The sequence below is a fragment of the Crocodylus siamensis genome, chromosome 2 (genome assembly GCF_052110815.1).
Source record: "Crocodylus siamensis isolate JL-2025a chromosome 2, ASM5211081v1, whole genome shotgun sequence".
NCBI classification, from domain to species: domain Eukaryota; kingdom Metazoa; phylum Chordata; order Crocodylia; family Crocodylidae; genus Crocodylus; species Crocodylus siamensis.
Genome location: NC_143396.1, coordinates 163,018,176 through 163,037,145, shown reverse-complemented (window position 1 = coordinate 163,037,145; position 18,970 = coordinate 163,018,176). Strand labels below are relative to the sequence as shown.

At 41.5% G+C, this 18,970-nt stretch overlaps 1 protein-coding gene across 5 annotated transcripts in view; it reads right to left on the bottom strand.

The window, feature by feature from the left end:
• The window catches only part of WRN (WRN RecQ like helicase), a 171,964-nt gene that overhangs the window by 41,376 nt on the left and 111,618 nt on the right, over positions 1–18,970 (bottom strand). For all 5 annotated transcript variants that reach the window (XM_090031993.1, XM_090031989.1, XM_090031990.1 and 2 more), the window contains 5 exons: positions 17,120–17,294; positions 13,352–13,533; positions 11,134–11,235; positions 10,690–10,782; positions 6,956–7,097 (listed from right to left, as the gene is read on the bottom strand). In XM_090031993.1, the coding sequence (XP_089888119.1) occupies positions 6,956–7,097; positions 10,690–10,782; positions 11,134–11,235; positions 13,352–13,533; positions 17,120–17,294 (694 nt within the window). The remainder of the gene's footprint in view (positions 1–6,955; positions 7,098–10,689; positions 10,783–11,133; positions 11,236–13,351; positions 13,534–17,119; positions 17,295–18,970) is intronic.

The following is an 18,970-nucleotide window of genomic DNA, read 5'->3' as shown; positions in this document are numbered from 1 at the left end:
AGGTGGTCGGGCACAGGGAGGCAGGCGGCTCAACGCAGGAGCGTCCCCTACTGGCCCGCCACAGGAAGGAACCTTAAAAGTCATCTGATCCAAACCCCCAACAAAAATTCAGGAATGCTATATTCCTAAACTATCCCTATCAATTACTCCTCCAGCATCCACTTGAAAACCTCCAATGAAGAAGATTCTACATCTTCCCTGCACGATCTATTCTGCTGCCATAGTGTTCTAGTGTTAAGTAAGTTTCTCCTGAGATCTAGTCTAAATCTACTGTGCTGCCATTTAAAAGACTGCTCCATGTCCTGTCCTCTGCTGCAAAAAAGAGTTGGTCTCCACATCCTTTTGACAGTATTTCAAAGATCCAAAAACTGTCATCATGTCCCTCCTTAGTTTCCTGTTCTTCAAGCTAAACATCCTTTAACAAAGGGGTCCACACCATTTTTGGAATGACCCAGCTCAAGTAAGAATGGACAGGCGCTAGGACCCCAGTGCATCTCCTGCTTATCCTTTCTGCAGGATTATGGCAGCACACCCCGGCAGCTTCTGGGTTGCCTGAGTGCTGTGCCATGTGGCACAGAGAGCTCCCCACTGTCAAAGCCCCAGGAAACTGACTGCAGTGAAGTGCAGCCAAAACTCCCTGCTGCCTAATGCTGCCGAAGCCACGGGTTAGATCTGGCCTGCAGGCTGTAGGTTGACAACCCTTGCTTTAACATGATAAAAGAGTGACTTTATTGCCCTTCATGGAGACAGGTGAACCCTGCGCTAGTCACAAAAGTTTCTCCTTCACAGAAGGTACCTTGACAGGTTTCATTTCTAGGAAGAAAATAGTTTCTTCTGAGGCTGATACTTGGCCTCTTATCTTAGAACGTGATGGCTTTTACATGGCTGTCCATATTTCCATACAGAAAATAGGGGACAACTTTATAACAAAAAAACCCAAACATTTCTGTAGATGTTTATGGATACGAATTCACATGCTAACCAAACCCCACTGAGAAAAAGTAAAACAAAACCCCAACCAAACAAAAAAAACAAAACAAACAACACCCCCCCCCCACCAAACAAACCACAAAACACAGTTCCAATTTCCCTGACGTAGATTGTATTACGGAGCAGCATGCTCAGTTAAGCAAATTTTCTAGGACTAAAAACTCAACATTGCATGTGCTACTCTGAGACATGAGATTAGCAAGAGACATGAGATATTTTGGGTTTATATAGAGTAGACTAAGCTAATTTTATGCCTTTTCTGTGCTAGAACTTCATGCCATCACATTAAGTAACCATCAGTAATTTTTTGCTGTTGTTCATTTTTGCCAGTTTATTACCTCAAAAAAATATAGGAGTAAATCTGAGTTATAAACAAAATTCTTATATAATAAAGAGCTTAGTCCGTCTGTCTGTCCGTAGCGCTCTTGGAGCACTCTGATTGATTAGTGAAAAAAACAACAGGGGTGTGGAGTTCCACTATGATGGCAGGGATGGAGGGGACAGAGCTGGGGGGTGAGGCTAGCACTGCCAACCTCATCCCACCCTCACCCCCCGGCCCTGCTCCTCAGAGGCAGTGGAACACCCCCACGACAGCGGGGCCAGAGTTGGGGCAGGGGTGAGGCCAGGCTGCTGGAGACGGTGGTGATGCAGAGTGCTGGTGGATGGGGACAGAGAGGATGGCAAGACAAGCTTCCCCCCCATCCTGGGAGGCGGTGGTGCGGGGTGGTGGGTGGCAGCACCCAATCGTTCCCCTCACTCCCGTCATTCTTAATTCGCTATTATATGTATAAATATATGTACAAATTATGTTCCTGACAAATTTCTTAAACTGAAAATTAAATATAATTTAATTTTGTAGAATTATAAATGTCTACATAATTCAATTATGTTCAGGCTGGGATCTCTTCAGGGTGCATCCTGCAGATCAATACCTGGCTGCACAAGTGGTGTCACCTGCAGGGCTCTGGCTTCTTCAACCATGGGATGTTGTTCTAAGAAGGATTGCTGGGAAGAGATGGGATCCACCTGCCTAAGAGAAGGAAGAGCATCTTTGCAGACAGGCTTGCTAATCTAGTGAGGAGGGCTTTAAACAAGGTTTGCCAAGGCATGGAGCCCAAAGCCCTGACACAAGTATGGAAGAGGGAAACCTGGAAGAAGCAGAAGCAGAATGGGGCAACAGGGAATGTGGTCTCATACTTCCTGAGAAATCAGGGCAATTGACTATTTACCTTAGGTGCCTATACAAGAATGCATGGAAGCTGAGAAACAAGCAGGAAGAATTGGAAGTCCTTGCACAGTCACAGAACTATGATGTGATTGGAATAACAGAGACTTGGTGGGATAGCTCACATATCTGAAGCATTGTCATGGATGGGTCCAAACAGTTCAGGAAGGACAGGCAGGGGAGAAGAGGAGAAGAAGTTGTACTTTATGTAAAAGAGATGTTGACTGCTCAGAACTCCAATATGAAACTGGAGATAGGCCTGTTGAACAAGAATGGTTTCTACAGGTAGCAAGAGGAGGATCAGGGAAAGTGTGGGCCCCTTACTGAATGGGGGAGGCAACTTTGTGACAGAGGATGCAGAAAAAGCTGATGTGCTCAATGCTTTTTTCACCTCAGTCTTTCCAGCCAAGGTCAGCTCCCAGACTACTGCACCAGGCAGCAGTTTGGGAGGAGGTGCGCAGCCAACAGTGAAATAGTGAAAATAGTGGTGAAGTAGTTACGAACTATTTAGAAAAACTGGACATATACAAGTCCATGGGGCCATATGGGATGCACCCAAGGGTGCTGAGAGAGTTTGCTGATGAGATTGCAGAGTTATTGGCCATTGTCTTTGAAAACTCATGGCAATTGAGAGAAGTCCCAGATGATTGGAAAAGGACAAATATAGTGCCCATATTTAAGAAAGGGAAAAAGGAGGATCCAGGGAACTACAAACCAGTCAGCCTCCCCTCAGTCCCCCGAAAAATCATGGAGCAAATCCTCAAGGAATCCATCTCAAAGCACTTGGATGAGAATAAGGTGATTAGGAACAGTCACCATAGATTCACCAAGGGCAAGTCACGTCTGATCAATCTGATTGCCTTTTATGATGAGATGCCTGACTCTGAGGACCTGGGGAGACTGCTGATGTGGTGTACCTTGATTTTAGCAAGGCTTTTGATATGGTCTCCCACAACATTCTTGCAGGCAAGCTAAGAAAGTATAGGCTGGATGAATTGTCTGTAAGGTGGATAGAAAACTGACTGAAGCATAGGGCTCAGAGGGTAGTAATTAATATTTACATATCTAGTTGGCAGCTGGTATCAAGTGGAGCGCCCCAGAGTCAGTGCTGGGGCTCGTTTTGTTCAGTGTCTTCATCAATGAGCTGGAAGATAGCACAGAGTGCACCCTCAGCCAGTTTGCAGATGACACCAAGCTGGGGGGAGTAGTAGATATGCTGGAGGGTAGGGCTAGAATTCAGAATGACTTAGAGAAATTGGAGGACTGGGCCAAAAGAAATCTCATGAAGGTCAACAAGGACAAGTATGAAATCCTGCACCTTAGACAGAACAATCCCGTGCACTGCTACAGGCTGGGGGCTGACTGGGTGGGCAGCAGGTCTGCAGAAAAGGATCTGGGGGTTACAGTGGACAATAAGATGAATATGAGCCAACAGTGTGCCCTTGCTGCCAAGAAGGCTAACAGGATACTGAGCTACATTGGTAGATGTGTTGCCAGCAGGTCAAGGGAAGTGATTATTCCCCTCTATTCAGCACTGGTGGGGCCACATCTGGAGTAATGTGTTCAGTTTTGAGCCCCTCACTACAGAATGGACACTGACAAATTGGAGAGAATCCAGCAGAAGGCAACAAAAAGGTTTGGGGGCTAGGGAACATGACATGAGAGGCTGAGGAACCTGGGCTTACTTAGGAGAAAATAAGACAGAGAGGATTTAATAGCAGCCTTCAACTACCTGAAGGCAAGTTTGAAAGAGGATGGAGCTAGACTGATAACAGTGGTGGCAGTTGACAGAACAAGAAGCAACTGTCTCAAGTTGTAGCAAGGGAAGTTTAAGTTGGATATTAGGAAAAACTTTCTCACTTTGACTGCGATGATCTAGTTGGAGAAAGTCCTGATTTGAGCAGGGGGCTGGGCTAGATGACGGCCTGAGGTCTCTTCCAACCCTTATTTTCTATGCTCATATATTTCAATGCACTTTTTGTTATAGTTTAATGAATGTATATTTAAAGCTCAAGGATATCTTATATTAAAAATATTATGTTATAATAAATTATTCCACAGATTATATACTCTAAAGACATGCAATGGATTTTATTTACATTGAAAGACTGATCAATTAAAGAAACATCTGCATTATACATGTAGAGATGTAAAACACAGCAAAGTTTACATCTATAGTTTTCCTGGTTATTGCCAACTAAATCAAAGTATTTTAACAATAATTAAATGAAAAAGCAATTTTTCAAACAATAGTATTTTTAAACTTGAGAACTTTAATTAAAAGGATTCCACACAATTGGCTATAGAGATTTTTGCATCTGGAATAGCTCATAATAAAATGTACTTTAAAGTATCATATTTTTCTTTGTGTAACAGGAGTGGTATAAAATTTCAGTCAAGGCAACTTCTTAATTTGGAGATTCCCAAGAGGACTTGTTCAATAGTGGAGACTGACTCAGCTTTCAAACAATATTTGAAATCTGATCTCTCCTGTGACCCACCTGAATTCTGTCTAAGGAGCCCATCTGTACTTATTTGTTATACTGCAAGGTTAAGCCAAATTAAAAGACTATACAATACTTCACAGACTGGACACAAACACTTTAGATAGGCCACTGGAAAAATGTATACAAACATACAAAATTTTTATTTTGGTGTAATAAGAATGGCACGCTCCATCTATTTTTCTACATTTAGCTCTGTTGTATCTTTTTTTTTTTTTTTTTTAACTCTTTTAGACAAAATTTCAGAACAGGAGCATCTTAAAACAGCCCCTCAATTCAGTTTTACAGATGCAAAGTTTTTTTCATTACCAGTCAAACTGCTTCTTAAGGTGGTTTTCAACTTTCAAATTAAAATCTTCTAACTTAAAATAACAGTAGAGAGACAAAGGAATTGAGAACCTGACTATTCAAACTTTAAGGCCCATAAGCATATAATTCTATTAGATGTGTTAGTGCTAATGTTTTTAATCCATGGCTTTCCTAACACAGGGAAGAAAACTGAAAGTATATTCAATAGGGTGTATTGCCATATTTACTTGAATATAAGACAAGGGTTTTTCCTCCAATCAACATGGGGGAAAAAACCCTCATTTTATATTTGCATATAAGGAAGCCACATTTAATATACCGCCTATCTCTGAACTGCTGCTAAAAGCAGGATGTGCTCAGTAATGGAAACCAACTATGAAGCTGATTAAATGCAGCCAACAATGAGCATGACTATAAAGTATATGGCCATATGGGCAAATATGCTGATGGGAACCCACCACAAGGATAGGTTAATGCAACCTACCTGAATAAGACTTATGATAGTGCTCACTGAGAGCAGTCCCCCTCAGCACCAACTCTTTCCCAAGTCATGGTGAGCCATGCCATCACATACAAGACTTTAACCTAAATCAGGGTCAGCAACACTTTTGGGCTGAGTGCCCAAAAAACCCACAACCTGGACTTGAAAGACATTAGCATGCCAGGGGTGGATGGTGGAGTAGCCACAAGGGGCTTGATCTTTGTTGTGACAACACAGCCCTGGCCATTTCTGCACCATACTCCCCGAGGTGCATGTGCAGCCACTGCCAGCAATGAGCTGGGTCAGGGCTCTGGACCCCAATGGAGCTGCTTGCCTCCTTGTGGTTGCCTGCTGCAGGCAGCCCAAGCTCTGGGCAGCCTCCTGCATGCCTGAGACGGAGCCTGGGCTGCTCACAGCAGGGCTCACCATCTGGTATGAGCAGCTTGGGCTCCAGACAGGCCCCTGCCACCTGCCATGGAGCCCAGGCTGCTCACAGTGGGCAGCTGTGAGCCTGCAAGCAGCTGCACCAGGGTCCAGGGCACCAGCTCGGTTCATTCCTGGCAGCAGCTACATGCACAACTCAGGGCACACAGCAGAGAAGTGGCCAGGGACAGTACAAACCCAGCTCTTTCTCTGTGATGCACCCCATGGTACACGTGCAGCCACTGCCACCACAGAGCCAGGGCTGCTATCAGTAGGCTCCTTCCCCACTGTGTTCCCCAAACACATGTGCAGGCATCACTGGCCTCAGAGCTGGGCCAGGGCTCTGGACCCCAGTGCACCAGTTGCAGCCTCCCACAGCTGCCTGCCACATCCAGCCTGGGTTCTGGGCAGCTGCTGCCTGCCACAGAGCCTGGGTTGCTCACAACAAGGCTCACAGCCTCCCACCCTGCTACCTGCTGCAAGCAGCCTGGGCTCCATGGCCAGTGGCAGCTGCCCAGAGACCAGGCTGGCTGTGGCATGCCAAGCAAAATGGTCTCATGTGCCATGCTCTGGTATGTGTGTCGGGGATTGCTGACCCCTGACCTGATCTAACCTCCTGGGCCAGTAATGGCTGAGAATGCTGGATTTTTAATCTTTAGAACAGAGGAGCCCAAGAGAGTATGCTCCTTTGGGACAGGGACCATCTCTTTTTCTTATGTCCTTAAAACTATATGCGGTTTAATCTCTTGATACCACTACAATACAAATAGTAAGAAAGAGCACCTCCAAAGTTAACACCTGCTAGTGTACACAAAGTGCTGGTGAATGGCTCCAGAAGGTAATTGTCCAATCCTCCCTACAGAGAAAGCTTTGCCACACCATAAAGCTGGAGTCTAACAGGATTAAGGAGACCATTACTGAAAATACAGCATGCCTGCTTTTTTGGGACCAAAGAGGGAAGATTATTACAAATCACTTCTCTCTATCACTAAAATACAAACAAGGAGTTTAAACCAAACTTACAGATCCTCGAAGAAACAAAATTGGAACACCAGTTCCAAACTTCTCATCTAAGGCACTCACTGCAGACATCAGCTGGCATGCCTGCTGCCCAAAATCCTGCAAATTACTTTCTGTCTTATCTGCAGCTGTGATGCAAAAGGCTCTAAAAACATACAAGAAAACAAGCACTAATTGCAAGGCACTGAACAGTCAAAAATAAGTAAAATAATAAAAATATATTATAATGTAGTTCTATATAGTGATTTAATATTCAGTTGACCGTTTTACATTTGAACTTGTTATTAAATATATTTTAATTAATATTCATATGTACCATATTATTCTGATTATAAGTTCAACATTTTCAGGTTCATTTTTAGGAAAAATAGTGCTTCACCCCTTCCCCATATTAGTTAATGCCTTGGCAAGGGTCACCTAAAAATTGGGTATTATAGTACAATTATAGCATGACTGTCAGAAGTCCAGTTATAGGTCAATCATCTGGATAATCAAGTGTGATTTTAATGGTGATTTTTGCAGAGGGGAAAAATGTAGAACAATAATCAGAACAATACTCCATGTACTGTACATGCTATGTAACGTAATGTATGCCAAAATCTTTGGTATATCTGTGTTACAGTATTTATTGCTATGAACAGTCTGACCTATCAACGTGTGACATAGTTAATGTCTAAACAACTTAACCTTTTATATTCTTCACACAAGAAACAATATTTGTATGGTAATGTTTTTTATTAGACCAACTTTATAGGTTGAGAGATGCAAGGGAAGCTGTCAGGCAGAAAATTCGCCTCCTGGGAAAAAAGCAGATACAGATAAATCTGATCTTTGAAGCAGATATCAGAGAAATGTCAAGTGGAAGAATAAGAAATTTGATCATTTAAAAAAGGAAATGGGCAACCTCTGGGAGCAAAGTAAAATTATCAGGATATAGCTACAAACCAAGTAAAAAGGCAGTAGAAATACATAAACCTAAAAGATCATTCAAAAAGAAGAGGGCCATTCTCACCTGTGGAGCCCACAGAGGTCAGCAGTAAGACCAGACACATGCTTATGAGCTAAAAAAAATGCTGCCTGTGTTAAATCCACGTTTTCTACTGCTGAATGCAGTTATGAATTTTAATTTCCAAGACTGTCTTTTGAAGAAATGGTATAAGTTTCCTTTGAGAACAAGGACTGTTTGGTTAGAGATGGGGTGGATTCTTCTGTGAGAAGTGTTCAGCCACTGGCATTTGGATGTTTCTGTCTCTACCATTTTTTCTGAGAGAGTTAGTTTTACCTAAATATCTTCTACAAGGATATCTGGTACATTTAATGAGGCAAATTGCTTTTGTGATAGGAATGTGTTTGATGATCTTTGGGTGATTTTGGTAGTCATTCAGATATGTCAAAAGTTTTTGCATTTGTTTAAACAAATTGCAGTTAAAGCACCATAGGTCAGAACAGACCTCAAGGATCATATAGTCCAACGCCTTGAAAAATGTAGGGCACACTATTCCTAAATCACCTGTCGCATGTTTATCCAGCCTCTTCTCAAAACCCTCCAATAAAGAAGATTCCACTACTTTCTTGTGCAGCTCATCACCCTGCCCTACTCTCCTGAAAGATAGGACTTTTTTCCCCTGAGATTTAACCTAAATGTACTTTTCTGCAGTTTAAATCCACTGCCTTGTGTCCTGCCCTCTGCAGTAAGGGAGAACAGTGGTTGTTTTTCTTTCTGAAACCCTTTACAATATTGAAAACTATTATCATGTTCTCCCTTAATCTCCTTCTCTCCCAACTAAATCTTCCAAATTCTCTCAACTTTTCATGTAAAGCTTTTGTTCCCAATCCCTTTTTCATCTTCACTGCTTGCTTCTGGTTCCTCTCCCGTTTCTCTACTTTCTTATTAAAAACATGGAACCCAGAACTGTACACAGTACTCCAGAAGGAGGTCAAACCAGTGGCAGACAGAGTGGTATGAAAACCTCCTGTGTCTGTCCTGCATACAATACTCTCAATAATGTAGCCCTCAAAACACATTCGCTTTTTTGGCAACTGCATCACACTGATTCCTCATGTCAAATTTGTAATTCAGCCAGATGACAATTATCTCCCATTCCGTCATTTGTACACCGGGGGGGAGGGGGAGGGGTTGCCTAGATGTAGCACTTTACATTTACCTTTACTCAATTTCATTCTTTTATCTAGTGCCAGTTTTCTAATTTATCACAATTCTTTTGAATTCTAATCCTATAATCTAAACTATCTGCAACCCTTGCAGTTTTACATCATCTGAAGTCTTGATCAGGAAGCTATCTATTCCCCTATATAAATCATTAATAAAAATGTTAAATATCACCAGACCCAGAACAGATCTTTGTGGAACCCCATTTGTTCCATTTATTTGTTGTTGATCAGTGGAGAATTTCTTTGTAACGATGAGTCTGAGCAGGTTGAGGGGTTGTCTGAAAGCCTAGGTTAAAGGAGCAGGATCAAAAATATTTCTTTCACGGTGTAACCTTTTTCAAGTATAGGATGTAAATAATTTAATAACCTTTCATATAAATTCCAATAAAAGATATTACCAAACAAAAATGCTTCTTAAGTATTTAAATATTTTACCCAACAGCCTATTTTTAATTATCCAGGGGTATTATTATTATTATTTCTTTTTTCTTTCTTTCTTTTTTTTTTGGGGGGGGGCGGGGGGAAAACAGGGGAAATAGGAAAAAGGAAAGCCCTACTATAAATTAAGAAAAAGGAATTTAAAAGTAGGTCTTCTGTGGAAGACTCACACACAGCCTTGGATTTGCATCCAAATCTAATCCTAGGACCTTTTTACTGGCATAGAAACCTTCAGGCCCATGCATCTTCCAAAGGGGATTTAAACGTAAGTTGAAAAATCATCTCTAAAATAAAGTTCTGCTTTCTCCTGGATTTGGTGCAGCTGGGTACCATTCATAATAATTTGTGAATGTGTAGGAAATGTCCTGATTTTCTTCTTAAAACAGCACTGTACAACTATCCACCTCAAACCAAAAATCTTACACTGCTAATAAATACAGATGAATAGTCTATTAAAATAAAGTTTTAAAAAATTCTGTTTTTTATCTGCATTTTTCCAACTATTTGAGTTGGCCTGATCAAAGATATCAGATTTACACCAAGAACCTTGTCTGTTTTTTATCTGTGCATTATTCTAATACCCAGTGGTAGCATCTCCTCTCAGTAAATGGACATACAACAACATGAAGGTGACATACATTACAGCAGTAATCACAGAAGAGATTCCTTAATACTCAGGCAAATTTTAAAAGTGTTTACATATTCAGCTTTCAAATTTTTTCTACAGAGATTAATTCTTCAACAGGGATACCAAAAGGTTCAAAAATGTGTTTAATAACATTTAATTTCACAACCTCTAAAATATTTTATATAAGACATGATATAATAAAAGACGATTTCTGCAATTAAAAATATCCTAACAGGCTGTAAAACAACCTGGTTTCGGCTTGGCGAATCTCTTACACTCCATTACTGGGTGTAACCTACAATAGCAGATACTATTACACACAAAAAAGAAACATTTCAAAAAGCTTTCTGTATCAGTGTAAATACTTGCAAACTTCAGTGCATAAAAAAAACACAATATTTTTAGTAGAAATACTTTATGCAGTTATTTTATTTCGTCTCATATGTTATAGGAGAATAGATAAATCTCAGCCCCGCACCCACTGGGGAGGAATATTTACCTGGATCTGCAATTATCACAGCATTTTTCTGTTCCCATGATGCCAGAGGAGACCTTTCGGAGTTGTTTGTCTTCAAAATGGGACAAGATGATTCTACCCAAGAGAACATTGCGAATTAAATAAAAAGAACAAGAATTTACATGTTAAATTCATTCCAGAAAACGATGAGTTGAAATCATCATCATTAATTGATTCTCCAGGGAGCCAATTATTTGACCTTGATTCATCCAGAGGCAAGAAAGTTTGTTTTTGGAAAGTAAATAAGAAATACCTAATGCATGTATTTAATTGTGCCAAAGATATAAATATTGCTTTTTAAATAAAAAATGAATTTTTGCAGACACAAATTATGAAACTATTTTCTGTTACTGAATTGCAATGCCCCCTAATAATTCCCTACTGTGACTGTACATAAAATGTGCAGTGAAATACTGTAATACTCACTTTCTTCTGCAGCTGTTTGAGTTGAGATACTTTTCTATTTTTGCCATCATCTTTAACTTATACAGTCGAAATCCTTCTTTACGTATCTCAGTTAGAAGATATCTGTCAGTTAAAAAGAAAGACCAACAAATCCTGATCACTGTTCACCCCTCACCTCCAAAAGCTACATATTTACTCAAGTCAGATGCAAGTCCACTAGAAACCCTGAACAGCTGAAAAATGCACTTTTAAAAAAACTGCCTACAGGTTTCCCTTTCACTTCTAACTCTATAGGAGTAGCACACCTACCACATTCTATCTTTTCTGTATCTGACGATCACAGTTCTCAACTGCAGTTGTACTTCTAACACCCTTCCAATACTCCAGACCAATAAATATCTGCGGATCCATAAAGCAAGGCACTGGGGTGGAGAAATAATTTAAAGGAATATAAAGGGAAGCTTTTTCTTTTCCATTAAATTCTGTTTAAAGGTCAAACTCTGACACGCATCCATCAGTAGCGACTCAGTGATGTGATATAACTACCTGCTGCCTACTTTTACACCATCCACAGCAGTCATTGGCAATGTAAAACAAATGAAGCAAGAAGCAGGCAGATCAGAGTGCATGCGTGAATAAACCCACGAATCCAAATGGCCGCATTAGGGAGCTTTTGCATTCCTACATTGGTTCTACTTCAAAAACGAACAGAACGCTAGTTTTCTGAGGACAGAAGGCCTCCACAGACACTACCTTGATCCTCAAAGCAGAAAAACTGAGTTGATTCTAACAACTCTGGAGCCATGTGACACCTGTGCTCCACATGTCTGAGTGATTTTAATGGCTGGTATGTCAGGAAGATCCCAGAAATCACTCCTTCCCTACTGTAAGGACTGTACTCAGAGCCAACATTTTGGCTGCTGGTATCTGTTACAAAGACGAAGTTTATTACAGGCACACTCACAGGTGCACTTGCAAGCAGAATTCACACTCGCTAGATATATGTCCAAGCTTGAATCAGTCTGGCAGACATTACAGTTACCATGCGATTAACTGCACAATAAATGGCAACACACATCACATGCAAGAGATTTAAGTTATGATAAAATACCAACACAGCTTCAAAATATTGCACGTTTGTGGCTGATTCTGAACATGTGGCATGTAGGCAACCAGGAGCCACCCATGCAGTATGTTTCAAAGTATCACTGGGCTGCACTGAGCTTTTTAAGTCTTGGGCCTGGAAAGCCCAATATCAGGGAGCCTCTCCTTTATGTTGGATACCCAGCATCCCAGGAGCTTAAAAAGCAGGAGTGCAGCAGAATCCTGACTTTCAGGTCCTGGGGCACTGTGAGCCCAAGATCACGAAGCCTCCCTCCAATCTCAGAATCACGCCACACCTAGAACTTAAAAAAAAAAAAAAAAAAAAGCCTCCCTGACCTTGGGCCCTCTGTGTCCAAGATTTTTAAAAGGCTTAGTGCAGCCTAGCTGGACTGCTGCCCTGTGAACATGCTGGTTACCTGCAGACCAGTATGTTCAAAGGGTGCACATGTAACTGGGCTGCACGCACCATTCCTAAATGCCTATAATCCACACATTAAAAATCAAGCACAATAAAAGCTATGTGGAACATCTTTGTGGCTAGTTTGACATTTTATTGCATCTCAAATTCATGGCCCAGCTACATGCCTACTTTTTAAACGTCTGTGAGTCTAGACTCACCAATCTCAGACTCATAGCACTCCAGGACCTTAAAAAAGCAGGCATACATCTGAGAATAGGGAGCTCAGCTGTAACAAATCACATGTGCAGGACACTGGGAAAACTGGTTACCCCACGCTGGGATGCACAGGTCACTTTTCAAGTTGCCAGTGGCAAGGCAACCTGTCATCAGGGACCAGGTCCCAATGCCAGGCTCCCTGCACTGGCAGTCATGCAATGGGGATCACAGGAATTTTATCTTTGATGTCAAAAATCCCCCAAAGATTTTTGGAATTGGGAATAAAATTCCTTTGATCTCAATTGCATGATTATAAAGTATTAACATCTGCCAGGGACCTTAAAGAAATATTTAATGCATGTCACTTCAGTTATACCGTTTATTTATCCATAAACATTTCAAATTACAATGTTCATAATAAAAACTCCTGCCTCCTGTTTATTTTGGCAATAAAATTAAATTCTGGATAAAGAGTGAAAAAAAATTACATTGACTCTATGCTGTTAACCAATAATTTACCTGTTAAGAGTCATATCAGCTGGAGTCCACAATACAGAGCAAGAAGCAGGAAGTCCGTCACGGCCAGCTCTTCCAATTTCTTGATAGTATGATTCCATTTCCTTAGGGGCTCCATAATGAATAACTCTCCGGATATCTGCTTTATTGATACCCATTCCAAAAGCCACAGTAGCAACAACACACTGTAAAACAAAGATAGCAGTACAACTGAACTTCTCTCCAGAGATTAGGCAGACTATAAACTGGTTTGTATTGTACTTCAGCAAAGGTGAAAGAAGTGCAGGACACCATGGACTGAAAAGAGAGAGGAATGAAGGACTTGAGTTCAAGCAAACAAACTGTACACCTTTCAGAGACGCTCTTTGCTTCTTGTCAATGTGTGTGTCAACTGGCAGGGCAAAAACAGGAGAGCTCCAAATATTTGGGGAGGCTGGAAAAAGGCCTCGTTGAAGTTGGTACAAGATGAATGTACTCATGTCTCTACAATTTCCTCTGGCAACAGGTAGAGAGAGGTCTTTTGCCATGCTCTTGAGGAAACCTGAAAAGCCTCCTGGTCCATCAGCTCAAGGGACAGTTTTCAAAGATGAAGAAATATACCACATGTGGGAGTTTCCACCCAAGAAAACAGTCCAGAGATTAGAAAGCAGAACTCAAAGATGTATCCCTATAGGAAATGGAAGAACATGACCTAGAGCAATCCATGTGCTGTGAGAAGGCTCTATGGACATGTGCAGGGTTGACATACACATTATGGAGTAAATGTTTTGTGACCAATTCTAGAAGGTCTCAGAGGAGTACTAGCATGACAGTGCCAGTTATGGTGGTTTCTAGAAAGACTGTGATAAGGGAGCCTTGAGTTATTAGAACAGAGGAACTTCATTCCAGAGAAGGAGCTGGAACATTCTGTATTAAAAGTGTGGTACCAGCAATTCTGGGCATGAGAAACACGGTAATACTGAGGGAGGTAAGAGAGCAGTAGGCCTGGTACAAAATGGCCTGGTGGCCGAGATGCTGACAATAGTTCAGCTAAAGTAAAAGTTCATGAGGAATTATAGATAGGCCTAGATAGGTAGAACATACTGAAGATAACAATGGCACTGGTTCTGAAGATCTTTTCCACCTCTTGGAAAGGGATGTGTCAATATAGGTAGGGAGGGTAGACCAAGGTCACTTCCCAGGACAAGAGAGGACTCGGGGATCTCCTATACTGTCCAACCAGGGGGTTGGAGCAAGGTGGTCAAGGGCCCCAAGGCCCGCCACACCAAGGTCCTCTCCCCTCTGGGGCTTTACAACAGATATGAACCTCTTGCAGCCCCAGCAGAGCCTGCGGAGATGCCAGCTCCTGCAGGCATGGGAGGATCACCTGCCCCTACTCTCCCTAAAATGAAACACAGAGTGGTCGTCGTGGGAGACTCCCTCCTGAGGGGGCAATCTGCCGCCCCGACCCCCTACCCCGGGGGGTCTGCTACTTCCCAGGGGCCCACATCAGGGAAATAGCAGAGAGGATCCCAAAGATTATCAGGCCCTCTGACCGCTACCCTATGCTCCTTATCCATGTGGGCATGAATGACACGGCTCGGAGCAACCCCATCTGGGTCATGAGAGACTACAGGGCTCTGGGAGCAGGGTTTAGCGGTTTTGGGGTGCAGGTGGTCTTTTCCTCACTCCTCCCAGTTGTGGGTCAGGGGCTGAGGAGGGAGAGACAAGTTGAGGTAGTCAACAAAAGACTGCGGCGCTGGTGTCATCGTGAAGGCTTTGGCTTCCACAATAACAGTCCACTCTTTGGTGAGAGAGGCAGTGGCCTGCTGGGAAGAGACGGCCTCCACCTCACTCTGCTGGGCAACAACAACCACCAAGGTAGATATTTTCAACAGCAGTTGGAGCAAAAACTGCAGAGAAAAGGTGAATGTCCTCAAAGTGCTATACCAGTGCTTACAAAACTTTTGGGATTTACACCCCACTACCACTCATTCAACCACTCTCACTTCCCCCTTAATTCAGCCACTGTATACTGGCCAATTTCCCATGCTACTACTGCTACTTCCCTCCAATTCTCCCTACCAGTTTCAACACCCCACTCTTCAAGAGCTTTTCATGCCCTTCCCTGGGAGGGACATCCTGCAGTTGAAAAAACACTACACTGTGCCAGTGTTTCTCAACCACTGTGCCATCAGAAATGAACAGGTGTGCCGCAGAATTTTGCCACGGCAATGAGCTACAATGGGTATGAGGATGGGGAATGCCTTAACAGGTGTGCCACCAAAAAATGTTATTAATGTAAGCATGCCTTGGGCTGAAGAAGGTTGGGAAATACTGCAGTATGCTATGAAATGGTGGCATCACATGATGTAGCCATAAAAGAAAATAAGTTAGGGGAGGAAATAACCACGAAAGCACAAAAGGACTGAAAAGGAAACAGAATACAAAATTAAAGAGCTGATTTTGAAAGAGGGAAAAGAAAAAAACAAACTAATAAACTGAAATCAAGGTAAGCCTCGGTTAAACAAGTGCAGGCTGCAAAAGATAACTGACAAAGACAATGCTCCAACTCAGCCAGTTGAAGTACCTGTCAGTAACTAAAGAGAAACTAAAGAGCAAGGATGCATATTTTGCTCTTTATTCTTTCAGATCAGAAAGCAGATGGAGGTGAGGGGCTAGAGCATACAGTAGGGTATTCCTGAGGTCATGAAGTCTCAAATCAGAGGTTCAGGAGGTAAGTAGTATCCACATGCGAGAATACATGTGTGAACAACTACCTGAAGAATACCAATTTTTATTAAATTACAAGATATAATTACTACTTTCTGCAAATGAAATAGAACAGTTACTAGGAAAGAGCAGTGAAAGCAAACTTGCAATTAATTACTTATTGCAGATTTTTTGGCAGTCTCCTAGATCATTTGATCTCATCAGAGAAAACAAAAGAAGTGACATTCACTAAAAAAAAAAAAAATACAATTAATGATTAATAGTCTACAGCCTTAGATCCCATTCATAATTATTTCCTATTGCTACAAGATCTTACTGGATAAGATATGCATGGCATTTAATGTTAACAATAATGATAAAATAATAATTGTAATACACCTGCAGATAAAATATCATTATGCATACTGACAGACATAGAAAAAAAACACAAAGATGCGCTTTACTGGAAGCAGCAGCACATTAGTTTGACACAGTTCTGCAGTGTCTGTGTAGTTTAGGTGCTTCAGCAGGGCTTTTTGGAGCTTTTATCTACAACTGATTGAATCAGCTATTAGACAAAAGGGTCAAAAAAGCTGAACACTATGCTAAAGAGTAGCTGTGCTTCAGCAATGAGCAAAGCAGTTCCTACCTGTTTATAGTTGGTGCAACCAATATACATGTTGGAAGAATTTTAAGATGATAATACTATATATATTTAAAATTTAAGTGCAGCTAACATGAGGTTAAAAAAACATGTCACTTTGCCTGAAGAATCACCAATGATGCAAAGCAACTCAACTAATCAAGAAGGATCGTTACAGCATTTAAAGGTGCCCCAACGGTCGAAGCACCCTCGGGACTGATTTGACCTGACCTGTACATGTCAAAGCAACACCCAATTCATTTCCTACAGAATGCCATAATAAGAGGCAAGGATTTCTTAGGTTCATATTTTGGTCCAGTAATAGCTATCAAACTAGGAAATCCTTGTCTTTTGCATAATTTCTGGACCATCATGGCTAAAACATCAGTCTTACACTACCACTGTATAGGAACAAACAAGCTTAGTTTTCCTTATACCTGGATTTCATCTCTCATAAACCTATGATGGACATATCTTCTTTCTTTGATTCCCATGCCAGCATGGTACATGCCACAGACCACGTTTACTTTCATCAGCTCAGCAGCTACTTGATTGGTAATCTTTCTTGAAGGGCAATAGACGATAGTAGGTCCTTCAAACTCATAGATAGAACTAAGAAAAACAACAATAAAATGATATATATTATAAATGGCAATCGTTTATGAAATACACTTTTGACTTCTAACTAAACAGACAAAAAGGTGAAAAGATGAAGATTTTGCATTAATCTGTTATTATTCTGGACATAAGCAGCTTCAAAACTCAACATTATTTTCTGATTTATTTTGAAGTTGTCAACTCTTGGGAAGATGGCGTTAACTGTCACTATTCTGTAGACTTTACTGGTATTAGGACAGTTAATACCAGCTTGGCATCTCCTTTTGGATTCTTAGCCTTGCTAAGAATCATGTCAACAACAGTTCAAAATCTCTTCTATTTCCATACTACTTGTCTCCCCCAAAAACACTGAAACATTAATAATTTTTCTATACTCCCACCAGAGTACAATTTCTGTGGGTGACATACTAGCTAATGCACTAAGTGCATGTTACATAGTGCTACTCTGACACAAATGTCATGCAACTGAGGATGATGCCATGCTGTATTAAAAAGGGCACCATAATCTTGTGGAAACTATTCAGACAGGTAGGCAGGGTGTCACTCGCCTCTCTCATCCGATTCCTTTTCTTAGTGCAACATCCTCCTGCTCCTACCTACACATGTACACACATTACTCCAATGCTCCCAAGTAAAACATTTTTATCCCGGCCCTGTCTCCAGCACCAGAACTTCCCTCCTCTTACTTTTCCCCTTCCGAGCCACATACCCACTCTCCAAACAGAAAACAGTTAAAATAAGAGTAGTATAAACAAACAGAAATAGAACCACAGAGAGCTAGATACTGTTAAAAAAACAGCTTTATGAATGGGATCCTAATAGGACAGCAGTCACAATGCAGAAATAATAGTAAAAGCCACAGAAACCCAAAACCTTCCTCCTTCAGTCCCACCCTTAGGATGAAGAAAACCAGTACCCTGATTAGGACTGCAAAGTTTTCCCTTTTTCCAACCAACATCCCTTAGCCTTGTCAGGGTTGACTTTGAGCCAGCTACCCTTTAGTTGGGAGCTGATCTCCTGCAGGCACTGATATCACAGCAGTGGCAACATTTGCATTAGAGAATCATGGGAGTTGTCAACGTCACTAAACTGTAGTGTTGACAGATGAGTTCATAGTACCTCACTGTTGCTCTATGTGATCTCCCACAGATAGAAAGAGATTAATATGCATTCCTGTGATATATAAGAGGGCTTCTGGTGGAGAGGAGCAGTTTCCTACCTTCACTCAGCACTCTGCGGCAGAGTTCAACTGGAGGCACCACAGTGCTATGCCACCTACTCCTAGTATGTCATGTATATGGATTACCATTACTCTCATCTATAATATCCTAAGTTGCAGAAGCTCAACAGCAAAGAAGTGAAGGAACTGGTATGACTAGACTCTATTGACACTACCAAGGTTTTTGTCTTGGCTATTGGATATTGGCCAGTTTTGCAGGTATAGGAAGCTAAAAATTGGATGGTAATCAGAGAAGTTTTCAGCAGTGTTGGCTTTTAGGAAGATTGGGTGAGCCATTGTTCTTTAAAAAGTTAGGTAGGTTCACTTCTCTAAAAGAGACATATATAACTTCCATTAGTAGTGGTCAATGCATGGTATAGCTGTTCTTTTGCTCATTGTTACCAGCTCTGAAAGACATAGACTTGCTATACATCTTATGGGTGTGTCCCGA